Source organism: Pimephales promelas, chromosome 22 (genome assembly GCF_988280905.1).
Source record: "Pimephales promelas chromosome 22, fPimPro1.hap1.1, whole genome shotgun sequence".
In the NCBI taxonomy this organism is placed as follows: Eukaryota; Metazoa; Chordata; class Actinopteri; order Cypriniformes; family Leuciscidae; genus Pimephales; species Pimephales promelas.
Genome location: NC_142790.1, coordinates 23,169,272 through 23,184,657, shown reverse-complemented (window position 1 = coordinate 23,184,657; position 15,386 = coordinate 23,169,272). Strand labels below are relative to the sequence as shown.

At 40.3% G+C, this 15,386-nt stretch overlaps 1 protein-coding gene across 1 annotated transcript in view; it reads left to right on the top strand.

Moving 5' to 3' along the window:
- The window catches only part of bcl2a (BCL2 apoptosis regulator a), a 43,077-nt gene extending 31,841 nt beyond the window's left edge, over positions 1-11,236 (top strand). Inside the window, exon 2 of the mRNA XM_039684746.2 lies at positions 10,641-11,236. Within this exon, the coding sequence (XP_039540680.1) occupies positions 10,641-10,772 (132 nt within the window). The 3' untranslated portion in view covers positions 10,773-11,236. The remainder of the gene's footprint in view (positions 1-10,640) is intronic.
- The last annotated feature ends 4,150 nt before the right edge of the window (positions 11,237-15,386 follow it).

Here is a 15,386-nt window from a genome sequence, read left to right as displayed (position 1 = left end):
ATGCTGATGACCTGGGTCTGTGGTGGAGTTGTGAGTTTGATGTGGAATTAAACTTCTGAGGGGTGCGGACTAGATTGATTCCATTCCTAGAGCTTCCAAACATGGGTTTTTAGGGTGCGGACTGATGAGGCAGTGGTTACCCAGTGGTTACCTCAGTCCTAGAGCTCCTCCTGTCCGATTTTTAGGGAAAAATCTGGTCCATCGGAGATGTCCAATAGATTTCTTAGGCGCGCCAAAAGAACACAGATCCACTCACAGAAAATATCACAGTAAAGCTGGGAGGTGTGAAAAATATGATACATTAATTTTATAACTGTGCCATATATCTCTTTTAATTTCTTTTATAAATTTGAATTTTCCTTGCTTTTATTTTGCCTAATATACGATATTAAATTCAGTATAAATACTGTACCAGTAAAGCAGAACAGGGCCTCCCAATTTTCCACCCAACCTGAGCTAAAAAGAGACATGGATTCCTTCTAATTAGTTGCGATAGAGCTGTTTTTAGAAAGTAATATGCAGTCATTAGGCGAACACAGAGTAGGTGAGTTTCACCACTCGACACAGTTGGGTTGGACTAGCAGTGACTGCAGGGGCCCCTGTGGTCCTATTCAGCGGTCGAGTCCTCAGGGTGCCACATCACACAGACAGAATCCGACAGCGAATTAGGGAACGGAGAACCACTAGCTTACGTTTATGTAGACCAGAGGCTTCACTTTGATGTGGAAGCCATGGAGCCTGTGATCTGAATCCCAACGTACCTCACTTTTCATAAACCCCCCGCTGGCCCTGAAGAGTACTGGGAAAAAAGAGGAAATGTTTTGTCCTGGAGAAGCAGTTTGAAACGGATAGAGCGTATTCACTTGTGTTTTGTCGCAACGGAACAGGTTTTCATCAACATTTGGAAAGCATCTATGCTGGGAGGAACTACAGTACCAGCCCATTCCCCCCCGCCCCAACGAATGCAAAAAGTAGATCTGTAAATCAATAAAGGCAGCACTTTTATTGCTGCTGGCAAATGTGTTTATGAACAGCAACTAACCAGAATATCCGTGAAGTGAGTTACAGATTTGCATGTTTGAGTAAAGACATAGTTCAGCCGGTGACTTCTGTGGAAGAGAAATGTGGACTTTTCATTTACACATATGACATAACACATACAGTACAAGTGGTCCATATGTTTTTTGAGATATATTCCAATTTCCAAGTCATATTATAAATTAGGTGTTTTAGGTACAGACTTTAGATCATCCCAAAAAATTTAGATCAAGAAATTCATTGGCACATTCACGAAAGGAAGAGTGATATCCAATTGATCAAATAATTTTTTGAGTTTAATATTTTCAATGAATCATTTGAAAAATTTAATTCATTCTTAGTTTTTAGTTCTTAGAGTCTGAGCTCAGTCTGTTTTTTGTTAATTCTAGTAGGAGGTACCAGTTCAATTCTTTAAAAAAATCTCCATTTCTGTTTCACAGAAGAATTAAAGTTAAGTTAAACGGGTTTGACATGAGGGTGTGTAAATAATGACATAATTTTCAGTTTTGGGTGAACTAATCCTGAGCACATTACGTTGTACAGTTATTGCAACACATTTTCTTTAAAATAACCATAGTTGTCTACATTTTATATTTACAATTTACATTTAGGTGTATTTGAAGAGTTCAGATGCAAAAGCCTCTAAATGCCATTTGAAATTTTCTTCTTTTATGATGATTTTTGTCAAACTTGTATATTTAAGTTCAGTAATTTCACTTCAATAACAATTAATAGGTAATTATCATTGCCATTTAAGTGAAATCACTGATACAAGTTTGACAAAAATCATCATTAAAGAAGAAAATTTCAAATGGCATTTAGAGGCTTTTGCATCTGAACTCTTCATTTATTATTATATATCAGTATCAGGGATTTTTATACCCTACTTTGTCTGGCTGTTTACTTTGCCATTGTTCTACCAAAAATCGATATTCTCTTTTTGGTGGCAATAGATTTAACCAGATAAGATTTAAAAAGTGAATGATGAAACCTGCTCCAGGCACTGTATATAAAATAATTTGATAGAAAACGTCTGGTAGCGAGAGAATAAGTAAACGAGAGAGAGAGAGGGAGAAAGATTCATGAAAGAGGGGGGCATGAATAATGCTGTTAAATATAGGAGGCCCGGAGCCTGGAGACATAGCCTCGTCTCTTTCAGTGCAATGTCAGTTTAATGGAGAGCTTTACCTTTTTTCTGATGCATCAGATTACAAGGTCAAGGTGCAATCTTCCTCTTCGGCTCCACATTAGCACCGTTTCTCAGACCTGATGGCTTTCATTTGCCTAGCATGGGTGGATGGCCACACACTGGCATATGGGCTTTGGTCAGGGTCAGATGCCATTTCTGATGGCAGAGAGTCCCATCAGCATCTTATCTGTATCTTAACTAGGTTTCGTGGTAAAAATGTTTCCTTTTCTTAATGCTAAGCTCTGCAATTTCAGTTGCTTATGGCTTCTTGATCCTGCTATTGAACACGAAACAGCCACGCTCTTTTTGTGAGGGATGAGATGCTCTTTGGGCGTTGTTGTTGATCATAACCACAATCTCATTTATAATGAATATAAAAATGTGTGGGTCCGTTCACTATCTGTGGCAGACGGCAGGTTCTTCCCTCTAGTTGTGCAGGATTTGTTTTTCTAGTCTGATGATTTATTAAGTCAGTGGTGTTCTGATTGAAAACTCTGACAAACATGGCTGATTCACATTCACGGGTCAGTTCCGCTGCGTGCGTTTAATATGCATTTAAATTAAACGAATCCCTGTTGTGTTTCCCATGTGTGTATGTTTGAGAAAAAATATTCCTCGCTGCTGAAAAATCTGCTTTGCCATAAACAGGAAGAAATGACAGCTATTAAAAACATTACGCCTTTTGCTGTAGTTTTGATCAAATAGATGTTGCCTTGGTGAGTATAAGTTATGTCTTTCAAAAGCAGCAATAAATCCTACCGACACCAAACTTTCGAATGGTTATGTAAACCTAAAAGCCACAAAACTCAAATTTGTCCCTATTTGACCCCTGCTAAAGTTTAATATCTGCTAAAAATCCACAAAAGTGTATTACTTAAATATAATTTGGTTTTAAATTAACTATATGCAGTACATAATAATAGAGAAACTCTTTGTCTATTATGTCTTAATTTCAGTTGTCATTCGGCTGTCCATCATGGAAAGTTGCTGGAGGTATCCCTCTTATGATCTCATTTGTTCTGTGGTTAATGGCATTACCAGCATGACAGCCACAGACACTTGTGTCACTGAATGATGTATGAGGAAGGAACCATCGGAAGAAGAAGAAGCTCCGTTTTCAAATTCATGAGATCGGATGTTTATTGTGATCACAGAAGTCAAAGCAAAGTTCCTTAGCGATAAGACACTTGGCGGAATAACTTAAGTGCATGCATGCTTTCTTAAAAGAAGAAGTAATGTAACTCTATCACTTCCTTCTTCAAGGTGAAGAGGGTCAGCTGTTTCTGCATTAGCTCATCTCTTGGACTCATGCTCAATCTGAGGATGTGATGACATTGGCGCACTTGATGGGGAACTTAGTCCTGAGCAACTGGTGATTGCCTTACAAGGCTGTAAATGCTGCCAGTCTGCAAACCTCCATTCATGCATTCAGCTAGGAAGTCTTCTTGACACTTACTTTTTTCACATATCATGAAATGGTGTATTTATGACACGCCAATTCGTATTTCCATTTTTGGCATGATATCAACATGCAAAATGGCGTGTTTCAGCGTGTTTATGAACGTCGTTGATTTAACGTTACATTACTGTATATATAAATATATGACCTACCCCAACCCCGTCCCTAAACTTACCCGTCACTGGGGTTAATACCATTAATGAGTCTTCCCCTACCATCCTAGGAAAAAAATATTGCTCCCCAGATGTAGATTTTACTTTGTTGGGCTTATACATTTAACGGCGTGTACATACAAGCGGAACCACTCGGACATTTTAATGGCGTAGACATACACACATACACGTGGATAGCTCAAAATGCGTATAGATAACATGCCCCTTGACTTGAAAGTGTATGTTTACGCAAAAGTCATGATACCATGTTGTAAATTGATAAATTTAGGAGCACATTAAAAAACTTTAGGAGTGTAATGAAAATTGATCAAATAATGGGTTTTTCCTTAATAAAGGGATATGAGTGGACATTCTGCGTTGCTCCATTGAAACATGCAGGACTCATATTTATTTATGTTATATTTATTTATATATTTTATTAATCATAGACTTTCGAAGTTAAAGGCTGTATTACTATTTAATGTTTCTTCATCCCTAAAATTCAGACATCCTAAATTGATAACTACAATGTTTATTATACCATTTGAGATATTTAAGACTTTTTATGAAAAAAATATGGCCCGTGTCATGTGGACTTATTTTTTTCTTCGCACAGATGCTCCTAAATACATTTACAGTTCGTAGTCATACACATCTTTACAGTTTGCGAACATCTTTTTAGTGGCAAATCTGAGTGAAACGCTCGCACTGTCGATTCCTGCCAGGCCTCTCTGTCCATGTTTTTCACATTTGAATTTGATCTCATTAACCGACTTTCATTTCCATCCTACAATTGCAACACACTACTCCAAACCTCCTCCACCACAGGAAGTCCTGCAGGCTTCTGTTAGACGTTGGCACCCAATGCTTAGTTCCTGTCCCTGGGCATTAGGGGCCACAAAGGTGCTTTGGTTTAAACAGAGTGCCAAGACACTGTTGCGTCTGACCGACACTCCACAGGAAGGACAGAAATAGAGATAAAGGAAGAGGCGGACTCAGAGAAAAAACTCCATTTCACAGCCATTTGTAGCTGTGAGCCGTTGGACATCGTTTGTGCATTTGCTGCACTTTGATCGCATGATTACCCAGTTCGAATACAACAGCGATAATCACCTTGTATCTGCTCGCGCCTGCCAGTACCTGTGTGTATAAGGGGCTGCTTTTTGGAGGCCATTTACAAAGGCCTTAGGCAAACAGAAAGAGTCTGTTCAAACACAGGGCGGAAGCTCCACTAATGAGGATGTTTACCAATGCGGGAGAAAAAACGAGAGCAAACAGGGATGTGTACACGTGGCCGTCAACACCTCCCGGCCTGGTCCTGTCACCTCTGCCGCTGATGGGACAGCCAGGGCTTTCATTTATGGCCTCATCACATCGGCAGAAGCCAGACATGCCCCAAGATGACATCTCATCCTGAGCAGGCTGCCCGGGTTTGACATCTCCACTGGCACTAATTCCTGTGGCTCCTATTAGGATGTATTGTGAGCCCATTTTGTGCTATTGTTATAGCCCTCTTTTAGTCATATCTGTCACCTCCATTCCTCCCACCCTCCCTCCTTTCCTCTCATCGTTGCTCTGTGCCAGGTGCTCTTATAGCCTGCACAGACAGACAGACAGACAGACAGAAACAGAAAAAAAAAAGCGAGAGAGACGGATACGATGGATAGATAAATACAGAGAGAGAGAGAGAACGAGAGCAGCGGAAATGTCTTAAGAGATAGTGAGGAGTTTTCCTCCTGATAATAAGGCTGGCAGCCATTGTTAGTGGTGCAAACAAATGTTGAGCCTGGTTTTTGTGTCATGGTTAAATATACTTACACAAATATAAATATACTCGCTACAAAGGGGAATAAACCGTGACATCAGTGCAGCAAGAAAAAAAAAGAAAAAGTCACTTCTCCACCAGCCAATAGATCATAGTAGATCGATCATTTATAATGCAATTGGTTATTTGCTCAGATTGCTTGTTGTTATAGGTAGGGTTGGGTATCGAGAATCGAGTATCGATTGGAACCGAGACTAACTTTTCGTTTTTCCCGGAATCGTTCAAAAGTTAAAATTTCGATTCCTAGTTTCGATATTCACAGTCCGCCGAGCGGAAGAAGAAACCGCTGAACAACACCAACGAAGAAGCGTCTACCGGAAGTGTTGGCATAACCGCGCGAGTCGAACATGAGTACCTTACGTCGGCGATCCAAAGTGTGGCTTCACTTTTCTAAAAATAACGAAATCTCGGCAAAATGCAAAATTTGTGACAAAAGGAGCATTTTTACAGAAGGAGTATTTCCTTCAGAAAGGATTATTTCCTTCAGAAAGGCCGTTGGTTAGCAAGGTTAGCTAAACTTTTTTGACCCTGCCTCTTAAAAGAATCGGAATCGAGAATCGTTAGGAACCGGAATCGAAACAAGGAATCGGAATCAGAATCGTTCAAATTCAAACGATACCCAACCCTAGTTATAGGATGTGCACACCTCTCGGCATCTCGAAAACGCCATGCTGTTATTTATCCTCATTTTATTTCTCTGCTAGCCATGGTTCATAATGTTTGAACGAAACAAGAACAGCGTGAGCGTGCCGCTAGACGTAACGCAGTAGTTCACGTCTTTCGCCATGGTTACTATTGCAGTACAAGCGGAAACGGGATAACGCGGATATTACGTCATTGACAGGCGACAAGTGAACACGGACGAGCCATTATTTAAAATTGGAATTTCTCTGAAATTTGAAATCTTTGGGAACTTTTCGGATATTGTAAGTACACAACTGCAGGAAATACAGTATATCTCACTGTGCAAGTGATTTTTGGATATTTTTAGGGGTGCACGATATTGACAAAAAGGGGATATTGCGATATTGATAATGAATATTGTGATATCGATATGAATTTCGATATTTTGAAACGGATGTAAAACTACAAAAGTTATGGGAAAACGCATCAAAACAAGTTTTCTTACAACATAAGGTTTATTTCAACTGACAGTCATATTGGACTGGTACAGCATGAATATATAAATAATAACCATGTCTACAGAACAGGACAGGTTTTACTAGTTGTGTACTAATGAATAAATAGCAAGTCTACAGAACACACCTATAGCCACTTTATGCGTTTTCTTTGACCGGATAGCTATCTGATCGTGAAAGGACCAGGTGTTAATGCCCTCTGAATCGCATTCGTGACGTATTTGAATCTAATCGCTCAAACCACTTCAGGAGGAGGTCTGGGCCGCATTCCAGACGAAACTGGACAAATGTAAATGCATCTCGTTGTTGAAACCACATATGTAAAATGTACTCCTTCCAAAAACGCTAAAAATGAGAACATGTTGTGGTGATATATGACGACGCGCGCGACTGGAACACGCATCACCGATATTGATTCGATATATCGTGCACCCCTAGATATTTTATAACAAAAGTCTTACATATTGTTGCTTTTAAGACATTTTGTTTCATATCTCAAATCAATGGACTTTTACACAGTTAGTGCTTTGTCTTTCATCAGCATATTTTAAATTGAAATGCCTGAGAGAAAGCTCCTCACCATGTCTTTCTCTATCCCTGTACACCTGCCAAGTCACGGTTAGTTTTACCTGACGTCTCAGCATGTGCTGGTAATTCACAGTAGGCTATCTTTTTTTTTCAATTGTAGTTCTCTTGCCCGTGAAACACAGAATAATGTAATTCAAACAGTTGGGCATAGGGCGGCCCCCTCGCTGGGCCAGCCCGGACCCAAGCAGCGCCTGCAGGATGATCATGCACCGCTGTCAGCCGCAATAAAAACCACAGCTTTACTTATTGAGTAGGGAACTGTGCGCTGCATGGGGATCTGGAGATCAAGGATGAGAAGAGATATACACACTCATGTTTCAGCTGAGGATGGAAATCAAAAGGAATTTCTACGATTCTGGATCCGATTCCTCTTAGCGATTCCGGATTCTTAACAGTTTCATTAATGATTTTTGGAGAAGAAATATTTGGAAATAGCCATGCATTTCTTATCGTATTGATTGCACTCAGCAGTCTGTTGCCAAGTTACTTCAGACTTCGATGGACCAGATATGTAACAAAACTTGATTAACTAAAAAGAACCGGCTAAGAGCCTTTCATTCGGGAAACAGCAGGGACTAGCTATAGGTAATTCACTACCATGACCATCTCATGAGAGACATCTGTTTGGGAATCAGACTACTTTGACTTTCAATGAACAGTAGTGCGGTTTTAGTTATTTTTGTCATTAACTGTGGACCGTTTAGCACACATTTTCTTGCTCACATTCCTCACAAACGCACGCAGAGTGTTTCAAACAGGACTGCATGGGTGGATGCTGCTGGGGGTCTTGTGATTAAACCCAAAAACACCAACAGAGGCACACTCACACCTACGTACACGTAAATGCAAACACAGATTCACACGTTCACAAACACCTTCTTGTTTACGCAGGGGGCCAATAGCTCACGCAGCGTCGCCAACAGCCTGAAGATCGAGGGAAATCGATGGTATCATTCGATTGCATCAGCAATGTTTTGTCGCATTCATGACCTACGGCTTTGAATTCTCCTGGAAGTTTATTTCGAAAGGGGCTGTCCCTCATTTTGTCTCTACTGTTCATTTACACCGCCCGCTCTGGGGGAAAGAACCTAATTATTTCCTTATAAACAGGAGGGGGATGAACTCTGTCATTTCCTTGTGCCAAATGCAGATAAGTATTTATGTTTGAGTGTAGGATTTCAGCTCTCCAAATGCGTGAAAGACGCTTTAGTTAGTCTGCAGCGAGCGAGTCTGGAGAAGGAAACGCAGTTGTGCGTAGGAGTGATGAGACAGTGGAAGCCCTGGCACACAGACCCTGTCTTATATGCTCTTCTTCCTTTATTTCCTCCTTCTCTTCCTCTGTGAGTGGGCTCACAGGGAGTCGGGCTCAATGTTATGGATTTGAGCTGTCTTCTTTGTGCCTGCCCCCTCTTTCTCTCTATCTTTCAACGGGTTTCTCTCTCTGGGCTGGACGGTGTCCCGTAGGAATTTGGCTACACAGATGTGGATTGTCTGTTAAGGAGGAGGGTTGCGCTCGTTTCAAACCCCTCTGCGAAAATGCATCATTTCCCTATACATGGCAATTAGACACGTTACACATTACAGACCTTCTATCAGACATTGAATATGTGACATTATGTTGTGTGCTTTAGATTTGTTGCCACGTTGTCTTTTGCCAGAATTAGGGCTGGAACTAATGAGTAATTTGCTAACTGATAATCCAGTGATTACCCAGTAATTTTATTTAAATATATACACATGCATAAAACATCTAGGTTTTATGTGTATATTTTATTTTCAATATTACTGTAGGCATATACTGTATTTAGAAAGTTCGGGGTCAGTAAAATTTACTTTTTATTTTATTTTACTTATATTCAGGATGCATTAGGTTGATCTAAAGTGACCTTTTACTGTACATTGTTACAAAAAAAAATATTTCAGATGAATGCTCTTTTTTAATTATCAAAGTGAAAATACAGTTTGGAGGTCATTCCACAAAAATATAAGACTGCAAAATGCTGCAATTGACCAACCAGAGTCAAATATTCCAAAGTCAAGTGTTTCCAATCTTTATGCTACGTTAACACCGGACGCGAATTGCGCGTCAAATTCGCGCCTGGCGCGTCTAGTTTGACGCTTGACCACTTTGTGTTAATTCGCGTGTCAAGAGCGAAACTGGCGCGCGTAAAAACAAAAGTTTGAAGCGAAATTTACGCACATCAGAATCGAAATCCGTTGGCGGCCATTGTTTTTATGTCGACCGAGCATCATCAAGAGAGTTACCGCTCTGTATTTGCTCTGGAGAGCAGAACAGCGGCGTGGGGATCATCGTCGCCATATATTTGTGTGCACCGGACCCTTTGGAGCCGAACCGTTTGGCGAGTTTCACCATTTGCTCGCTCCAGGAGCTGCGCTGGATGACGGCCGCTGTCAGCGGTACTTCCGCCTGTCACGCGCCCAGTTTGATGACATGTTGTCCCGCATCGGAGCGAGGATCACCCTCGCCCTCATCCATCTAATCTACTGTAGCTGTCATTTATTTTTGTTTTGATGATAAATAGAGCCAGCCTTCAAAAGTTATTAACCTGTCCTGTGATTTTTTTCTCTCTCTCACGTCCAGACACGAATTTATGCACATGTTGATTGTCTTAACAACATAATACTATTTCATATAATCTAGATATGGAATGAATAACATTCGATACAAAATGAACATGTCTCGTATATAGAAATAGGCCTAATGTTTTAAGTGATAAAACATTTGCTTTGTTGTGCATAATCCCACCATGCATTTAGTCATATTAACAAAATAATTTATTGAAGCATTCAGACACTTCACCACGTGAGCAAGCAGCTAGGCTCCTGATTGGTTAACGCGGCGCGAATTCACGGCAAAGTTCAGATTTTTCAACTCGGGCGACAGACGCGAATTCGCGTCAAACGCGTGAATGCACAAATGGCACTAACTGAATCATTCGCGCGTAACGCGCCAGGCGCGTAAAATTCGCGCGAACGAGGCGTATTCGCGTCTTCTGCGCCGCACTCCACGTCTCATTCCCGCCGCAGGAATTTTTCACGCGCGTAAAGCGTCTTTGCATTGACTTAACATTGAAATCATTCGCGCCTGACGCCCTATTCGCGTCCGGTGTGAACGTAGCATTACAGTCTAGCTGTTGGCATTTATTGTTAAGGTTTTTTGCAGTGGAGCAATTTAATTTAGCATGTTTATAATGTCTGTTCCTAATGTTCTGCTTTCTTTTTCTTTCAGGATGCCTTTGTGGAGTTGTACGGTCAGCAGAGAGGCTCCGTGTTCCATCCATTGTCGTACCTAACGAAAGTGCTTGGAATAGCGGCATTGGGCTTGGCAGGAGCGGCGCTGGGCTTTTTCATTCAGAAGTGACGGCCCTGCAGGTCTCTCAGCTAATTCATCTCACTTTCTCTGCCTGTCTCTCCTCTTCAGCTTATCAAAGCATCTCTCAGCGCCACACTGCCCCGCTAAGCCCGGCACCAGTGCCCTTCAAAGGCCGCCACTGATCCGATGCCCCTCCAGCCACGGGCGCTACGGCGCTCACGCTGTTTCAGCCTCTCGGGAGTGAAGAGAACACAAAGAAAAAGAATACAGAATGAGGACTCGCAGGAACGCTCCCACACTTTAACTATGATGCTCGTCACTGCCATGTACAGTCGCGCTCACGCAGAGATCGACACACAAAACACGTGCACACACAAACACATGCTCACATACTTCATATGGACGTTTTATCTCTAAAGTTTGTTTCTTATGTATGAAACAAGTACAAAGAGTTTTTTAAACTTAAGATTTTTGACATTTTGATATCAGGTTTTTTGGCATTTTGTAGCATGAATCAAAAAAAAAAGAGAGAGGAAAATAAAGTTTGCCGGCGTGAATGTAAATAACTTCTCCACTTTTTTGCATGTGTGGAGAAAGAGACTCTTTAAGCTACTTTACTGCATGATGGCATTTTGAACTCGGCCACCCCGATTCGGGGTGTTTTTTTTTTTTTATGTTTTTGTTTATTTCTGTCTCTCACTCCATTGGATGGACCTCTTGAGATCTCCCGTCAAACCAACAGATGTTGAGTATTCCTCATTAAAAAGTTCCTCTTTGATTTTGCTCCGTGTCTTACTGTTTGGTGAGCACAAAGAACGTGCCAACAACCAAACCGAAGCGGATATCGTGATGAAATCTCACCGGAGTTGTCTGACCCAAATCGCCCGTTTTTGAATGTAAAGACTGGAAGTTTTACTTCTGTTGGGTTTTTTTTGTGTTGGTTTGATTGGTGCAAAATGCCTCGAAAGAGCAATTCTGATGGTAAATTCCATTTTCGAGGGTATTGTGTATGTAAAGTCTGTGTACATGTAGTGTAAGTGTGTGTATACGTCTGTAAATAGATTGAGAGCTGGACTTGGCTGTGTTCTGGTGGAGAACGCGGGCGACCCGCCAGTTGTGTCCAAGCCAGGCGTGTATGTGCGTCTGCAGATGAAACGGACAGGTGGCATCTGGGAACAGAAGTTCATTCAGGCTGGCATGATAGGCACGCAGGCCAAGACTCTGAACACAACGGACCAGGTGTATCACTTTCCCCTCCTCATCGCCCCTGCAATGTTATCTTTCTTGCATGGTAGATTACAGGCACCTTGTGAGCTGTAGATCTTTGGATGCCCCAACAACCAATGAAATCGGATCCGTCTTCTGTAACTTCCGCCCCAGAGAGAATCTCATCTAGTGATATACCACAAGTCCCCAGTGTGTTCCACTGGGAGGGTTGATTTCTCATTCACAGGAAGATACTGAGACACCAGCTTTTCCTAATGTCTTTTCCCCATCAGATGTCCATTAAAGTCACTGGTGTAGATTTAGCGCTCTCTGTGTCAGGGATAGAATCATGTATAAAACACAAGGTTGAGCAAAAATTCAGGATGGGCATCCTTTCAATTCATAAGTTTGAATTTTACTTATAATTTAGCAATAACAGGATTGCTGAATTGCAATTCAAAGAAATTCACAAATTACTTTCAAACAATGCTGTCAAGCCGACATTCAAAGTTCTTCATTATTAAACTTACGAATTTTTATTTAATTCTTACTTTATTCTATTGAAATTCAGAAAGCTTTCTCAATTCAATTCCAAATTGAGCACAAGTCTGATACTGTGTCTACAGACTTCATTCAGAGTGAACAGTTAATTTGGCGTGAACGAAAAAGAGGCTGTGAAGGATGCGTGTAAAGGTTTTTTTTATTTTTTTTATTTTAAAGGGTGCAATTTTTCATTTTTCAGAAAGACATTTCAGTATTTTGTTGGCTAAACAGCCCTTAGTATGCAAAAGTATAACATGAACTGTACTTTTTTTCCCTCACAGTCTCATTTTCATTCTAGTCAACACTCTTAACTAAGGATCCATGTCAGGATCGACTTTATCTAGTCTATCAACTCGGCTCTCTTGAGTGTGTAAATGGTACAGATTAAACATTCGCTATCTAATAGTGTACTATATTGATGCACCCTTTATCGGGTGGTGCAGGACTGTGTCAGAATATGTTAAAGCGAGTTTTTAGGACTCACAAAGATGTAAGATCATTTTACTTTAGCTGCTAAAGATCTAGCGATGTAAGACAACAGGGTGTGAGTTGAGCTTCTCCCTGTTGCTGCACCATATGAAGCTGCTCGTGGACGAACCAGCGTATAACTGCCACTGCTGGAGCGGAACTAGTCCATCCACTCCTGAAGTCTCACTTACCCTCTGGTTAGGAGAAGCTGAGAAGTCCATTACAATCAGACTCTGTGGACCTATTCGAGTTTAAGAAGAGGCCTTGAGTTTTTAATTAAATAGCATTTCTATTCACAAGCTATTTTCAAATACAGTTTGTGTCAAATTCCTCTGCACCTCAAGAGTAATCAAGCAGTGATTGTCAAGGAAATTTGACTTTGACAAAAGAAAGCTGAAGGATGCAGGAAATGTATTTCACCAATGTATCTAGTTGGTAAAGGTGTGTAAATGTATAAATCATAAGGTTCTTGTGTAGCATGTGTGTATACATTAAAATCATTTGCATTGTAAGGGGCTATACACACAGAATGCATTTTTTGCCTTTAAAAGCGTCAAAATGGAACGGGCAAAAAAAACACGGGCTCTAAAATTTTACCTTGAGTGCTGTTTTTATAACACCGTATCATGTGTGAGACACTGCAAAAGGTGTTAGACGCAACCGCTACCATATAGTGCATGATGGAAAAGCAAAAGCGTGTTTTATGTGAACAGCCCGTAAAACTGTGTCCTAACCATGGTGAAGCAAAACTCCATATAGCTGCATATTATTTTATTTATTTGTTCTGCACGGAAATCACAAGGATACAGTACAAGGAGGGGAACGAAACCCATTTGGGTTTATACAGAGCTGCACTCCACTTACATGAATGAACAAACAAACAAAAAAAAGAAGAAAAAGACAAAATAAAGGCGCGCAAACAGATAAGTTATTAAATATTAAGATATTTAAAGCTGAAGTGTGTAATTTCTGCGTCACTAGACTGAATTTGACTGTTTTTAAACAGGTTTCCGAAACACTGTCGAAAGCCCCGCCCCAAAACGAACCCCATTGGCTGAACCAGTGTTGCTGTTGCCGGGCAGGTTGGGATGTTCAAACAAACAGATCAATATTTTGAAAACACCTCAGAGCTGCTGTGTTTAATTTTTTAGGGCACTCAACATGTAACCGTCGTACTAACAAGTTTTAACATAAAAATGACATTTCAGGTTTAAACATGAAATATGTTCTCATTGGCTGTTGTCTCATTACACAAAATGTTCCCTTTCTCTGCTAAGAGAATGCTCGGAGACTTCATTTGGTTGGGACACAGTGTGAAAGTGGGCATTGAAAGAAGGTGTAACTTGGTTAATCTCCAGGGTGAATATTATATTTTATTTAAAATATTCTGCATCTCTTTGTTTAATGTAAATTATCTTTTACCCCTTTACAGAAAAATAATCACAATTCTGAATGTAAAAATAGGATCAGCTCTGATCAGCTAAACCACTCACTTTCAAAGTTGTGTAGCTTATACTTCTGCAAAAAAAATCTCCATCTGTCAGTTCATTCCTCATTCTTTCATACATTCTTTCATTCTTGTCATACAGACGGAAAGAGGATGGGCTTTTGTTTTAGCTCACGTCCTGTCTGATAAATATGGAAGTGAGATTTAAACTGCAGCGAAAGGGGTTTTCCCTCCTTCCATCTGGATAGTGCAGTTCCGGTGATCTGTTAAGAGTAAAAATTCGATTACAGTCTCCATGATTTTTACATTTTGCATGAGTGCATTCTTTCATCTCCAGCCATACGGCTACATTTTACATACGTGATTTTCACATTGTTTTCAATATAAATGACTCAGTTTGTGTGACTGTTCTGAAATAAACCCCCACGCCCTATCAGATCAAATGGAAAAGATGATAAAAATGTTTTTTTTCTTTTCTTCGGCAGCTACTATAATGCATTCATTTTACAATACCACTTTCCTTTGAGGAAAAAAAGAAATTGATTTTCTACTTTGATTTCTTTGCTTTCTTTCTTTTTTAATGACTTTGCTGCCATACCTTCCCTCATATATCACATATCCATTAAAATGTAGCAAAATATCTGGAGGATTTTAATATAGAGACAGGAGTTTATATTTGATTTCCATATTCTCATTTTTCCACCATTATCCTGTTTGTCTTCTTGTCTTGTATGCCCTCAGCATGTAGCATTCAAAAGCAATTGTTCACGTTTTTTCTTTCTATTTTTTGTTTGTTTAATTTATCCTCTTAGCACTTGTGAGTTTTAAATATGTCAATATCATTTTGTGTGTACGTATCCATGTCATAAGCTAACAGTTATGTGTCCTAATTAAATAAACCTTGCCTTATCATCTGAGAAGAGCTGTCACGGTTTGCATCACTGAGTCAGAAACTCGAATATGCCGCTTTGGATTCTGTCATGTTTTGCTGTTCTCTA